The sequence below is a fragment of the Ptychodera flava genome, chromosome 9, assembly GCF_041260155.1.
Source record: "Ptychodera flava strain L36383 chromosome 9, AS_Pfla_20210202, whole genome shotgun sequence".
Classification (NCBI taxonomy): Eukaryota; Metazoa; Hemichordata; class Enteropneusta; family Ptychoderidae; genus Ptychodera; species Ptychodera flava.
Window position 1 is genome coordinate 3,570,994 of NC_091936.1, and position 15,423 is coordinate 3,586,416.

General features: G+C 35.4%; 1 protein-coding gene across 4 annotated transcripts in view; it reads left to right on the plus strand.

Annotated features, from left to right (window-relative positions):
* Positions 1-1,975: 1,975 nt before the first annotated feature.
* The window catches only part of LOC139139789 (E3 ubiquitin-protein ligase RING2-like), a 45,020-nt gene continuing 31,572 nt past the window's right edge, over positions 1,976-15,423 (plus strand). The window contains exons 1-3 of one of the 4 annotated variants that reach the window (XM_070708707.1): positions 1,976-2,107; positions 7,227-7,387; positions 8,208-9,056. In XM_070708707.1, coding sequence (XP_070564808.1) covers positions 2,100-2,107; positions 7,227-7,387; positions 8,208-8,929 — 891 coding nt within the window. In that variant the 5' untranslated portion in view covers positions 1,976-2,099 and the 3' untranslated portion in view covers positions 8,930-9,056. Of the gene's footprint in view, positions 2,108-7,226; positions 7,388-8,207; positions 9,057-15,199; positions 15,254-15,423 lie in introns of those variants that run through there. The other 3 variants (XM_070708701.1, XM_070708704.1, XM_070708702.1) reach the window with 3 other exon arrangements.

The window sequence follows — 15,423 nt, forward strand, 5'->3', positions numbered from 1 at the left end:
TGTCTATTCGACCTCGATGAAAAGAGGTGTTTCATCTATGGAGTTATCGAGTTTAAATAAGATTAATAATATTAATAATATCTAAAGTCCATGCTAACGAAAAATGTCATTACTTTGCCGGAATATCCGACACGCTATGTGTCTTAATTATCAAAATGTATCAGCTCGGAGCAAACTGCAGTAAGATTAAAATTCCGTCCACGTCTTAGCTTAGTCCGTAGTATCGTCCATATGCTCGAGTCTCCATCTATAGTCAACATTTAGAAAACAAGCGACCTAGCGGCCGATATAGCTCCGCTGTGTTTATGTAGAGAGTAACTATTTTTGACACATGTTGATGAAGAAGGAGGAAATCTTTGATAGCTCAATGCAATGGCCAGAAAAAAGTGGCTAAAATAAGCTGCAAAAATACACAATTTCATCATACTTTGAATATATCACATCGACTGAAACTTTTTGACCAAAAATGGCAACATCGCCCCAAAAATACAAAATTTTAGATTTCATCAGAAATTCAATATATATTACTTAGCTCATCTGTAGTGAAACCTGTATACCAAATTTCAAAGCTATCAGAACAGTACTTTTTGAGAAACACACTTTTTGACCAAAATGGCAAAAATTGCCCGTAAATTACAAAATTGCAGATTTCATCATAATTTCAATAAATATCATTAAGGTGATCTGTAGGAACCTGTATACCAAATTTCAAAGCTATCAGATGAGTAGTTTTGGAAATACACATTTTTTGACCAAAAATGGAAAAATTTAACCCAAAATTACAAAATTGCAGATTTCATCATAATTTCAATAAATATCATTAAGTTCATCTGTAGGAACCTGTATACCAAATTTCAAAGCTATCAGATGAGCAGTTTTGGAAATACACATTTTTTGACCAAAAATGGCAAAATTGCCCAAAAATACAAAATTACAGATTTCATCAGAAATTCAATACATATTACTAAGTTCATCTATAGAAACCTGTATACCAAATTTCAAAACTATCAGACCAGTACTTTTTGAAAAAAACATTTTTTGACCAAAAATGGCAAAAATTGCCTTAAAAATGCAAATTTGCATATTTCTGCACAATTTGAACAAATCTGAAATAGACTATCCCTAGGGACATATGTACCAAATATCAAAGCTATCTGACTTGTAGTTTTGAAGAAGAAGATTTTTAAAGATTTTTTTACCAAAAATGACAAAAATTGCCTTAAAAATACAAATATGCAAATTTCACCACGATTTGAACAAATCTGACTGAAGTCACCCTCAGTAAACTGCATATCAAATTTAAAAGCAATCGGACAAGCGGTTTCAGAGAAGAAGATTTTTTTACCAAAAACACCAAAAAATGCCCCAAAAATACAAATATGCAAATATCACCACAATTTGTACAAACTTAAGTGAGGTCACCCCAAGTGAACTGCATATAAAATTTCAAAGCAATTGGACTTGCGGTTTCAGAGGAGAAGGCAATTGTTGACGGACGACAGACGACGACGGACGACGACGGACGACGACGGAAAATCAACCTATTTGATAAGCTCCGTGTCGCTGACAGCGGAGCTAAAAAACCGCTGAGTTTCCAACAAAATGCAATATCCAACACGCTGTGCATATGACGAAACTTTTAAAATGTCCCAGCTCGAAGCAAACAGCACTATCGTTTAAAACTATGTCCACGAAATTTCAATCTATCTCATTCCGTAGCGTCCTCTATCGGGTGTTGCCAATGACTGGCGACGAGATGGCTTCTGACTTTTTGTAGCCTGTTTGGCCGGAAATAGTAGGCCGGGCAGATTGGACAGTGAATAACATTTATTTGTGTTAGTACAAGAGTCCCCACACAGTTTTAATTGGCTTGCCATATTGCCAAGACTGCGTCTTACATAGATCGTCATATTGCTAATGTCTACCTTGCATGCACAATGAACTATGCAAATTTTTGACCTGCTCCGCCACAGGACGGAGATAATGTCTGAGCTCGGAGGGAGGTCAGCGGACCCTTCTCTAATGACCCGTATATAGACGGACCCCACCCAGCCACATATATCTAGCGGCATTCCCACAGCTAATCCAACAGCAGAGAAATGACAAGGTAAGAAAAGAGCAAGGCAGGCATAGAATCTCACATTGAAATAAGAAGGTGGCTGCACTGGTGCCTAGCTCTGCATGGCAGGGCTGTGTGTTACCGTCGTTACGGCCTGTGGTGAAGGCCGTATAACGCCGGGTAGTCAGGTGGCTTAGCAACAAAAACCGGCAAGATCGTTACACGGATGACAAAAGTGCCAAATTTGCTACAGAGGTTCGCATACATGTGAAGATCAAAATTAGCTATTGCTCCAAAAATTTGGGCCACCGGAAAGGCTCGATGACGTCATAAATTCAGAATGGCCGCCATTATATTGCTTAAAATACGGTTTATTCGGCTAGTTTTCAATATTTTTTTGAGTAAACGGACACAAACATTCTCAATTACAAATACAACATAAATTGATGCAAATCAATTATTATGATGACGTCATAAAGCCAAAATGACCGACCAAATTCAAAATGTCAGTCGTAACATTGTCTAAAATGTTAAAGCACTGTTAATAAGCCTGTTTCAGCATTTTATCGCTTGAACTGAAATTAAGACCCCAAATTACAGACAAAACATATAATTGATACAAATTAATTAATGTGATGACGTCATAAAACCAAAATGGCAACCGAAAGTTACATTAATTATGGCCTATTATGAAGTTCACTATGCTCGTTACAATAGCCCAATTACGTGACAAACTTATAGTCAAAATAAAAGATAACTGTACCAAAACTTAGCCAATAAGTTCAACACAAATAACAAACCTTTATGAGATTATTTATTATTAAACAATAATCTGTGTTTGAAAAATCGAATCGATATAAAAGGAAATGAAGGCACCTTCACACACTGGTTCAACCTTGTTTATGATACGGTATAGTGAGTGGATCAATGTGGTTTTGTGATAGGGAAACATGGTGCGAAACCAGTGAATCGATAGTGTTTTGACCCTCGTAATGTGACCTTTTTCCCAGAAAAAAGGTAAAATTTATATTTTAATGAAGCATTTGAAGGTTGGTGGCAGATAAATATCGTCAGATGGTTTTGTGTGGGTTTTACAATCGAGCCATCTCTCTCGATTGCGTCTCTGGCATTTGAAGACCACAAGGTCAGGGTATGAGATTTTGTCGATAAAATATTCAATTATGAATTCCCAAGTTTAACGTAGGGTACAGGGTGTTGCACTCGTCGACAAATGTTCTGAATGTTATAAAATTATGTTCTGTTCCTGAGTAAATCATGAAAATGTTACCTTTTAAACGTTTCCATACGAATATTTGACCGGATTTGGGATTTCATATAGTTTTCTCCGTTTCATGGTATGAGATATCAGCTATTTCTGGTGAGCCCATTCTTCACCCATAGATTTGCTTGTATTTTTCTCAGTTGAATTAAAATATGTTGCGTTTCAGAATAATCAACAGTAAGGCTTTCATGTACGTTGTTGGTGGTTTTTTTGTATCGTATCAGTTGGTTGGTAATGTTTCAGAGTCCAACGCTACGATCGCTGTATTTATGGCTTCATTTTTCGCATATTTGTATACATTGATACCACTTCTAATGTTACCAGAATAGAGTTTGCTTGTATATTTATTGATTCTAACTAGTTAATGAAGTTTTTGTGTCCTTGACATATGTAAGTCGTCTTTGCATGATTGGTTTTATGGCAAAGTCTAGAAATTCCGAGATTTGGTTTATTGGACTCGAGCAGCCATTTCTATTGAGACGTTGGATGATGATTGTTCCTTCTACTTGGGTTTTGTGTATTTTTGGCAGGAGATACCATCGTATTTTACAAATTATTCTACTTATGGGAATGGGGAAACTGTAAATCTCCTCGTCAATGATCTTCTTGTCGCAGATAAACGATATCATATACAATTTCCATCGTATAGTTAATGTCGCCAAGTGTTGCCTTAATGTACATTAATAGTGTACATTTCGCAGCTGTCTATAACTTTCTTTAATGTCATTTGTCGTATTCACAATTGCTATGCCTCTTACTTTATTGATGGGTTTTATTGTGATTTATTTGTTTTTAGATAGATTGTTCAGAGCAGTCTTTTCTTGTAGAGTCATGTTCTTTCTGATGTGGGTTGCGAATGGAATTTCCTCTATCGATCTAAGTTGCTTCGAGACAGTTTTACAATTTTGGGTTTTCCGCCGTTAGTAGTGTCGACATTGGATTTATCTTAGAACAGATGTCTGACTGATGAATTGATCGTTTGTTTCTCATGCGAATAGATTTGTTGATATCTGATAGGACAATTTTTCTGTATGGGCACTTCGGAATGGGAATAAATTTCAAGCTTTTGCTTGATGCTTTGATTTCAAAATTTGGTAAGGTTTGATTTGCAAGATTTTTAATGAATCTGAGAATCTTCCTTAGTTCTTGCTTTTTTAATCTTCGAATTTCTGTTATGTTCTTCCTGGCGTTTTTTATGTTTTTGGTTTCCAAATAGCAAAACGATACCAAAAACGAAAGGCAAAGACGCTTTTCATAGAATTCGTGAAAACTGCAAAAAGCAAGGTAAGCTAGCTTCAAAAGTCAAAAAGGTCTTCTCTTTGTTCAAAAAACCCTGACCAAACGGTCTTTTTGAGGCCAGCACATCCTCAAAAAAGAGTACTAATGTAACACAAAACTATGTGTCTGTCACCACACATCGAGACATAAAGAAACCAGAAAATTCAACAAACGAAAAAGGCTTCTCAAACAAATGAAGCAAAAGACCAAATCACAAACATAAAACCTTGTTTCGGGGGCCAAGGTCACATGACCAGGGTCAAGGCATGATTAATTCGCCGGTTTCTCGCCATGTTTTTCGTTATCATGAAATCACACTACTATTGATCTACTCACTATAACATAACACTTTCAAAGGTAGAACCGATATGTAAAGTTGCCCTTATTTCCTATGATATTGTTTCAGTGTTCAGACAGAGGTCATTTGTAAATAATCAATAATTTAATAATAGTTTGCAACTTGTGTTGAGCTTATTGGCTAAGTTTTGGTACATTTATCATTTGTTTTGAGTTTACGGATCATCAAGACAAATTGTACATTGCCTTGAAACTATTATATGCTGGACACAGGCTTCATCAACAGTAATTCAATATTATCACACGATATTATGGGAGATATTTTGAATTTGGTCGACCATTTTGGCTTTATGACGTTATCACAATAATAGATTTGCATCAATTTTATGTTGTATTTGTAATTTAGGATGTTTGTGTCAGTTTATTCAAAATAATATTGAAAAACTGCCTGAATTAGCAGTATTTTACCATTTTAAGCAATATGACGGCGGCCATTTTGGTTTTATGACGTCATCACAATAATTAATTTGCATCAATTATATGTTTTGTCTGTAATTTGGGGTCTTGATTTCAGTTCAGGCGATAAAATGCTGAAACAGGCTTAATAACAGTGCTTTAACATTTAGACAATGTTACGACTGACATTTTGAATTTGGTCGGCCATTTTGGCCTTATGACGTCATCATAATAATTGATTTGCATCAATTTATGTTGTATTTGTAATTTAGAATGTTTGTGTCACTTTATTCAAAAAATATTGAAAACTAGCCGAATAAACCGTATTTTACCATTTTTAAGCAATATAATGGCGGCCATTTTGAATTTATGACGTCATCGAGCCTTTCCGGTGGCCCAAATTTTTGGAGCAATAGCTAATTTTGATCTACACATGTATGCGAACCTCTGTAGCAAATTTGGCACTTTTGTCATCCGTGTAACGATATTTTTGTTAAGCCACCTGACTAGGGAACACACAGACCTTTATGCAGGGCTAACAGCCTCCCACCACGGGAGGCCGTATAACGCCGGTAACAGACAGCCTAGCTGCAGTACAGTAGCTCGAGGTTTTGCCTGGCTATTTGGGTCGGACTGGTTTTGCCGTTCGACCCAAATACCCAGGCAAAACCTCGAGCTACTGTACTGCAGCTACAGACAGCCCTGCCATGCAGAGCTACACTGGTGCCTAGAATTCCCAGTGCTGTATACACCGTTACACTTGTAATTCCAATTCCTTCCTATGTGGGTAGCTGGTCTGTTGAGAATGATCACAGTCACCTGTGGTCTATTCCGCTCTGCGTCTATATATGCGCCTGATGCGCCCCGCAGACGTGTTATGGACTAAAGTGGAACTTTTTCACATGAAAAATGGTAGAAAATGATTAAGTTGTGCTACCATGACAACATGAATTGTGGCAGCGCTATGCTGCCATGTTCCAGAATTTTTTCTAGTGTTTCTCAAGCTACCCTTTGAAATATCCAGATAATTCAGTCAAATAGTCCTGTTTAGAGTGTTTAATTTGGTCCTTCTTGTCTTTTTGTTCTCTTGTTCAATTATCATGTGCTAGTTGTTCACTAATTTAAATAAATGTATGAAGAAAAGTGAACTAGCTGAGATAGATTCACCTTTTAAATCAATAAGTTTGATAAAGTAATTTTCTTGGTTTGGAATTGTGTAATTGAATGTTATTGTATATACCTGCACCTCTGTGATAGAGGGACCATGATACATGCACATCTGTGATAGAGGGACCATGATACACGCACATCTGTGATAGAGGGACCATGATACACGCACGGTCTTAGTTGTGTCAGTTGTGTAGGCCTTTGACAATTATTTGCAGGTTATCACGACCTTGATCAGTTTGCACCAGCTAAGTCACGCCCCCACGGGCCATTGTTACTAAGGAACTATAACAGATATCAAATTAAAGACATTATATGGTGTTAGTGTATAAAAGTTGCGTATTTTCATCAAGATCACTTTTCCATTGCACTGGCATATCAAAGTCAAGTGGGTAATAAATTAATACACAATATTTCTGTTATTTGATATTTTAATCACACACGCATACACATACATGCCTTATTTTTATTTGAAAACAGAATCAAAAGATGAAAGCTTTAATTATTGTATTGTATGAGTAACTTTAATACCAATGATACTAAGCAGTATTTACGTTGACTTTTACAGTAAACTGAAAGTGTTGATAAAAGATTAATGATTTTTTGATATTCAACTACCATTTGATATTACTGCTTCTTTGTAAAGCACAAATTAGAAAAACTTGAAAATCTTATCTTTCATTTCAGCACTGATGTCACAGTCCGTGTTGCAAGAAAGGATGATATGAAAGCTGTTAGTGATCTAACAGTGAATGTAGGATGGCATTGTCGGGTTGAATACCTTGAAACAATGCGACAAGCAAGTCCTGATGGCTTCTTTATTGCTGAGAAAGATGATACAATTGTTGGTGAGTAAAAGTCACATCCGCTGTCATGGCAATAAATCACTATTCACTGAGTGGGTTCCCTGTGATGATCAACCATTCAAGTGTTTGGGCTAATGTGCACTTCTGCTGATGTGGCAGTGTGCTAGAAAGTTATATCTGACAGGTTAATTGTCACTATTCACAGTAACTTAGGGAGTCTGTTTGTTTTATTTAATAATAACGGTCATATTCAGCGGACCAATTGCATAACAGCTTCCGAGACGCTGCACATCAACAGAAGTATTTCACTGGGCATACCTGAAAGACTTTTCATCTTGGTAATAAGGACAGATTATGACTTACAAGTGCATCTCAGTACATCTTGCAATATCATTAAATGTAACTGCTGTCAGCAGGTTTTATTCACAGATTTGCTAACATCTTTCAAATCTTTTCTTTCCATTGATTGTGATAAATCATTCAGAATTCTCAGGAATTTATAATTTATTCAAGCATGCACGAACCTAATTCTTTCAAAATCTGGCACCATTGAAGATGAAGGAAATGTTGATAAGCTAGTAGGTAAATTTACAGTTTCATTTGGCAATATGTTGTAATGGAACATTCTCTGATAATTCAAACATATCCTCTGACAAAGCTAACACGCAAACATTTCTATTTCCATGGAACTGTGAAATCATAGTCTCTCCGGGGTGGAATGTGTTACTCTCAATACTGATATTTACTGATACAATAGATATCAAATTGTATATTGTGCAAATTGTATAGTTGTAATGACTTGCATATTTGTTTTGTGAAACTTTTTGAGTTCAGTATTGTTCTATTGCTTTGACACCTCCAGGGACGGCATATGCTATAAATCACACTGACTCCCTAGCATCTTTTGGACTTTCCATTACGAAAGAGGAATATCGCAAACAAGGCATTCAACGTCGCCTTTTGCAGGAACAATTTCAGTATGCTGCTGGACGAAACATAGGGCTAAATTCAGTCGATCAACATCGAAAGGAAGTTTACATTAAGATTGGTTTTAAGCATGTTGATTTTGAAATAATCTGTTACCATGGAAGGGTATGTCATTCCACACTGCCTGTTTTTGACAAAGTTGCAAAAAATGTTATCAAAATTCTACCTATAAGTCAAATTCCATTTGATAGCTTAGTAAAGTATGATTCACAGATATATCCATCTGAAAGGCAAGAATTCCTTCAAATTTGGTGCCAGGGTAGAGATGTGAACACCTTTATTGCTATGAATGAGAACGATGAAATCGTTGGCTATGTGAATCTGATGCCCATGAATGACAATGACTTTTATTTTTCACCACTGTTTGCAGAGAACAGTGAAATAGCAGAAATGTTAATGATTATATCACTGCATAATCTACCAGACAGTGCTGCAGTAAACATGCTGGCAATAAAAACAAACCTAGAAGCCGTAGAATTGGCCAGGAAGTACAATATGTGTCAAGAGCTTTATACTCTTTATCGCCAGTACACAAAGGAGGTACTCAATCTCCCTGTGGAGAAGATCTTTTCTTTACTCAGTCCAGCAATAATATAGGCCTAATATGTAAGTCTGAGGGATATTTTGCTGTAAGCTATCCATACAGTTTGTTAACTAGCACTTTCATAAATCAAGTTGAAGATATACTCTTGGGACAAGAATTAGATTCAAACAAGCGTTGGCTGTGCAGTGAAGGCTTCACTCAGTGTGACAGTTTTCGGACAGGGTAGTGAATTTCGCTCAAAGCCATTTCATAAATGACGAGCAGTACGAAATCTTATTACCATACCCTTCGAAACTTTATTGTGTTTATCCTCAAACTGTTAACACGACGGAAGTGGTATTTAGGGGGTCAAAGTTGCCAAATTGTTGACCCCATGTTGAGTGCGTAGTAATCGGACTGCTATCACAGTAATCGGACGTCGTATTTGGAATGTGATTATAGGGGCTAAATATTGATATTTTGAAACTTCAAACCCCCGATTTTCAATTTCGATGTGTTTAGAAAACTGTTTGTAAAATTTCGTGATAAATTAGTTACGTTTAATCCATGGACGACGCAACTATATTTCGACGTGTATGGCGCTTAGATATCGGACACGGGCTGTCTCTGTGTGTTGCGTTCGACACCTTGTATCGTACGGTGTGGTTAACTTCGCCAAGTTTGTAGCGCCCAAAATAGCTTCTACCAAAAAAATAACTATTCAAAACGGGACAGCAGCGTCACCTGACTTAATATGCGGTAACATGACTTGTAAAACGCTATCAATACGGAGCGAAGTGAGTACAACGAACAGCATGTCATTAAATGTCCGAAAACTGAGGTCGTCCGAAAACTGTCACACTGAGTGTACAATGTGATTGCAGTCATCTACAGATATATCAAAGCCCATTATATCATGAAAACAAAATACCACAGACTACATAAAGGTGATAGAAGATAAAAATTGATGTAAATTTTGAAAAACCTTCCTTTAATAACAGATTGTTTAAAAATCAACATGCTTCAAGAAATGACTGGAGAATTGAAATGTGAATTTCAAAACCATCAAGAGTTGTACTACAGTAATACAAGATACTGTCACTGTAATCCTATCAAAAGGTGAAAATATTCTTCAAATAATTGTTCTAACTTTGTATGATGATTCATATAACAAAAATAATGTGCTAATCCAGAGCAGTAATTGTTTACATTTCAAATATTATAACAAGAACTTAATGTAATATAGTTGACATTTTCTGTAGAAATATGATGAACCTGAAGACAAGCTGTTTATGGAATCAGTGATGAAAGGTATAGGATATGCTATGAATGAATCAAAATATTTTCACGATAGTGTTTTGCAACAACTTTATGCTATTACAAAGAAATAGCTTTCTGTACAGACTAACATGATTTTTAATGGCATTGGTCCAATAAAGTTTGCTGACAACAACAAAAAAGTTGTAATATCATTTATTTGATGTACCACACACATTAAAGCCAGGCCAAAAATACAAACCTATGTCCAGACTGAAAGTCATTTGTCATGATACAAATGCTCGGTACACTAATACACAGGCTGTGTTGGCACACTGAATACTGGACAGTTCAACATGCTGTTAGGAGACAGATATACCGGAATTTTTAAAATAACATTATTGCACATTTCATGATAATTGTATAAACCTGAATAAGATCGTCAACAGGGACCTAATACACTGAATATAAAAGCAATGTGACAAGCAGTTTTTAAGACAGATTTTTCACCAAAATCAACAAAAATACTCTAATAAGTACAAAGTTGAAAATTTCAAGCCAATTTGTGTAAATCTGAATAAGATAATCCAAAGGGACCTATCCACAAAATCATCAGAGCTATATGTCTTGGCGGGAATTTTGAAGAACTACATTTCTTACCATGAGTGACAAACATATTATTAGAATAAAGTCTTCAATAGGTGCAAGATACGGGGCAGATTAGTATTAACTTATGCAAATTATATTCATAAGAATTGTTTCGGTATTGAAATTTTATGCTAATGATTCTTTATCAATGTGGAATATTCATCTGCCCCTAATCCTGCATTATATATGCATAAGGACCTCTACATCAAATATAAAAGCTGTATGACAAATGGTTTTGAAGACACATATTTTGACCAAAAAAGACAAAAAAATACTCTTTAATGGTACATTCAATTATAATTTAAACAAATGTCATCCCTGGTGATTTGTATTCCAAATATCAAAGCTGTGTGAAGAAGATGATTTTTGGGCAAAAAAAGCAAAAATTTTCATATAAAAGACTATAGCAGATATCAACACGCAATCATTAGAGTTCAACTGAATAAATGTAAAGAACCTACATATCAAATAGGAAATAAATCTGGCCAGCACTTATAATGGAAATTATCAACTTAAGATTTTATTTTTAGATCTAATTTGGAGCAATTATTTCCGTTTGAACAAACTCACATTTACACCCACAATATATCTACACACCAAAAACCTGCATTAAATGGATAGCTAATTGCAATTCTCAAGTTTTTTTCAGTGGACAATCAAACAGACAGACATACAGACACCATAAACCAAAATTGTGAATTCTCAGCTATGTCTTCAACATTTCAAGTTCTAGACTGTACAAGGCAAACTTGCTTCTCAACTTAAACTCAGAAAACTGAAAAAATCTTGTTTAGATAATCATTAATGATAATTTTTTGATGAAAATTTACAAAAATTATCCTTACAAATACATTTGTCAGATATCAACTAAAAAACATTAGAGCTGAATAGAATGTGTCAAAGATATTCATCAACAAAATATGAAAACAATATGGCCAATACTTGCTGAATGATTAACTTTTGACTGATATCGCAGATTTTTACCTCCTGTCTCTGCTTTATATATGCACTTGTCTCACACTTCAATAATATTTCATTGTTTTTATGTACTTTTTCATGAGCAACTTTACTAAATATGAGAATGCCAGATACTATACTTGGAAACAATTAAATGGTGCATCAAATTCCATTGCACATATGTATGAAGTAGCTAATTTGTCAGTTGATGGCATCTGCATATTCACCTTTCATTGCCTGTCGAGTACTCTTGGCAACAAAGAGTCTGGTTAATTACAATACATGACAAGCTCATCCATGACACATGGTAGACTACCTTGAAGTCATCTATTTTAAATGGTGATTTGTCTGCGATACTGACACTCTGTCCAGCTATTTGTGGTATGCTCTGTGTTGAGGTAATCTTACAGAGCTTACCAAATTGTGTAGTCCAAGCCCGTGAGTCCAAGGTGTTTTGGTTAATGCAGGAGGCCAACTGTGTTTGGTTCCAGTGCCAGGTCGATGTTTGCTTATCTGCTAATTCAGTCCCATCAGTTCTTGTGGAGCCTGCCAGAACATTGGATTTTGCTGGTAACACATTTGTGTGAACTGTGTGGGAACAGACTTTGCTTTTATTCTATATTAAATAGACAGTTTTTGATTTGAACTGATGAAGATTGCTTTTCTTATAACTTTTTCTGCTCTGCATATAAGCAGTAAGAGAGAGCATATAAAAATTGTGTAATAATATTTACTGTAAATGGGTCCAGATATTTCAGTAAAAATTTCAAAATAAAGTTACATATTCTGCAGGTACCTTTGGGAAACAAGCTATGGCAAACTGTAGGGTCATTCTCTGAGAAAAGTTAGCAATTAACTTTCTTTTGCCATTTCCATCTGAAAAAATCGGTATCCTTTTGTTTCATAAAACAGGTGGAACTAGTCTCTCTGCTTTCCATTTCACTATTTTGTACAATCTGATTAAAAGCAGATGTAGAGTACAGCGACGTCTATACTTGCATGGTATTGAAAACTCTTGCTGTCACCTCTCACTATGACAGCAGGAGAATACCGCGCAAGTATAGACGTCGCCATACTTTACATCTGCTTTTAATCAGATTGTGTTCTGTATTGCTGTGGCCATAATCTGTGGAAAATTTTACAAAAATACTAATCTCCTTTCTAAATCAAGCATAATTTTCCATATCCTTTAAAATGGGATTACAGAAGCATGGTGTTCTTAAAATCATGTTTTAAGAACTTTTAAAACTAGCCTATCAATTTTTCTACAAACAGGAGACATTGTCGACTTTACCAAGGAATCTTGAATGGTACAAATCATAATGAGTCATGGGATATCTCCAGTACTGTGGAGCATAACTTAGTACATGTACTGACCAGGACTTGCGTCTTGCATGTTGGTGCACCCTGTGGTCCTTCCAAACCAGATAGACAGATCCTAACACGTCTTGATTATTCAATATTTACAAATCATGAATAATGTTACCTCTACCTACATGTATCTGTAATTTCATCGAATTTTTTGTTTTTATTTTTAATTGGTAGTCACAAATAAAATCTTCCTAGAAACACTGGAAACAGCTTGTGTTGTTCTTTTTTATTCACTTTGCTGGTTCTTACAGATGTTAACAGTTCAACACTTAATATTTTAAGTTGTGACAAAATTACCTGTGTTGAGTTTAGGATAGCTTAGCTTTTCAGATATCAACAAAATATTCTGCAGAAAATGCATTTCTGGTTGTTCTGGTATTGTTTGAAGTTTGAACTTCAGTTTACAGATACCAAGCATTCCATGAAATTTGCTGTTTAGGAAAAAAGTATTCATTCTTTACCTTTATCCTAAAGTGCAGTTAGCTGTTTAGGTTTAACCCTTTGAGTGCTGTATTTTTTCCAACCAAAATTTTAGTGCAACATTCACCAATTTTCACAAACTTTTCTGTAATTTTTTTGATAATTTTGGACCAAACGAACTCAGCATTCATTGGCCACAGTTTTTTATCAAAACTTTGGCAAAAATCTGACAAAAATTGACTGAGGTATATTTTATAAGGACAACAAAAATTGACTTTGGCGCGCAAAGGGTTAAATAAGTCTGTAGAGTTGTTTTGAGTTCCGCAAAGTTTTATATAGTATGACTATTTATTCTTCAAATAATCTATTCTCAAAATTTTGTGAAATCTTTTGGGTTCTGCAAAGATTTGCTTCCATATAAAGTTCTACTTTATGGTTACAGTATTTGTAAGGATTTATGCATGTTATTGTTCTTTAATTGCCTTAACAGTTTTCACCAGTGTTTACAACACACAAGTTAGCTTTACTAAGAGATGTTTGTATGATGCAGAATAATATTGAGCTGTTTATGTTTAACCTGTCAGGGTGTTGAAAGTGTTACATGTCATATCTTTTACAGTTTCCACCACTGTTTAAAAACCAAGTCAATACCAACATGTGTGATAGAAAACTGGAGTTAATGCAATTACATATGCAGTGAATATCATAAAACAAAATTATTTACTGACATTGCGTTGCGGCTGAAAAGTTTTATTTTCTTCATTCAAGGTTTTTATCAAATGACATACAACATATATGTCATGGGCATTATCTTTACTTTCTTTTGCAATAAATATTAGTTCAAAAGAAAATGTTTAACTTTAACATACATACACGAATTAACTGATATTTGGCAAACATTGACAATCAATTATCTGATGCTTAGCAGTAAAGCATTTGTAAACAACATGCAAATAACAATAATACAAGTACATGCACATTCATGCATATTCAGGTTTCTGCTTGTGTATTTCCACTAACCTATTTATACCATATATCCTATGCTACAGATAAAATATTAAACAATGTATGAAAGCTGGGCTTTAATCAACCGCCATAGGTGACAGCTCCAGATACCACTGAAAACACAATTTTCTGTCTTGGGGTACATGGCATTATATCATTTTTTCTTACAGCCTTCCTTGAAGCAAATGTTTTTCCCTGCTCACTTGGCAGGCAATTTGTTTTTCCTAAAAATTACCCGCAACTATTTTTTTCAAAAATCTTCCAGCCACCAAATGTACCTCCTCTCAAGGCTGCATTCACAAATACTGGTGTGTGTGTCTGGGGGGGGGTGTGTGTGGGGGGGGGGGGTGGAGGAATTTAGGATGGATTTGAAAATTCTGGGGGTGGTAACGGGAGGGGGATTTAAAGGTTTTGCTTTGTGTATAAAGGGCGGGGACCTGAAAGTTTTTTGGTTCCCTATTATTTTTTACACTTTCATGTTCCATAGTTTGGTAAGTCAATGAAAAATGAATAAACTTATGTCATCCGGCGGTTCTAATGTTGGTAATGTCTAATGTCTAGTTGTCTTTTAATTCAGCACTGATATTTTAGAATTTGTGTTGCAAGAAAGGAAGATATGAAAGCTGTGAGTGATCTAACAGTAACTGTAGGATGGCATTGTCGGGTTGAATACCTTGAAACAATGCGACAGGCAAGTCCTGATGGCTTCTTTATTGCTGAGAAAGATGATACAATTGTTGGTGAGTAACCAAACTTACATGTTGTCATGGCAACAAACCAGTATTGACAGAGTGGGTTCCCTGTGTTGATTAACCATCCAAGTATTTCACATGGCATATACCTGATATATTTTTTTAACTTGGTAATAAGGACAGATTATGACTTACAAGTGCATCTCAGTACATCTTGC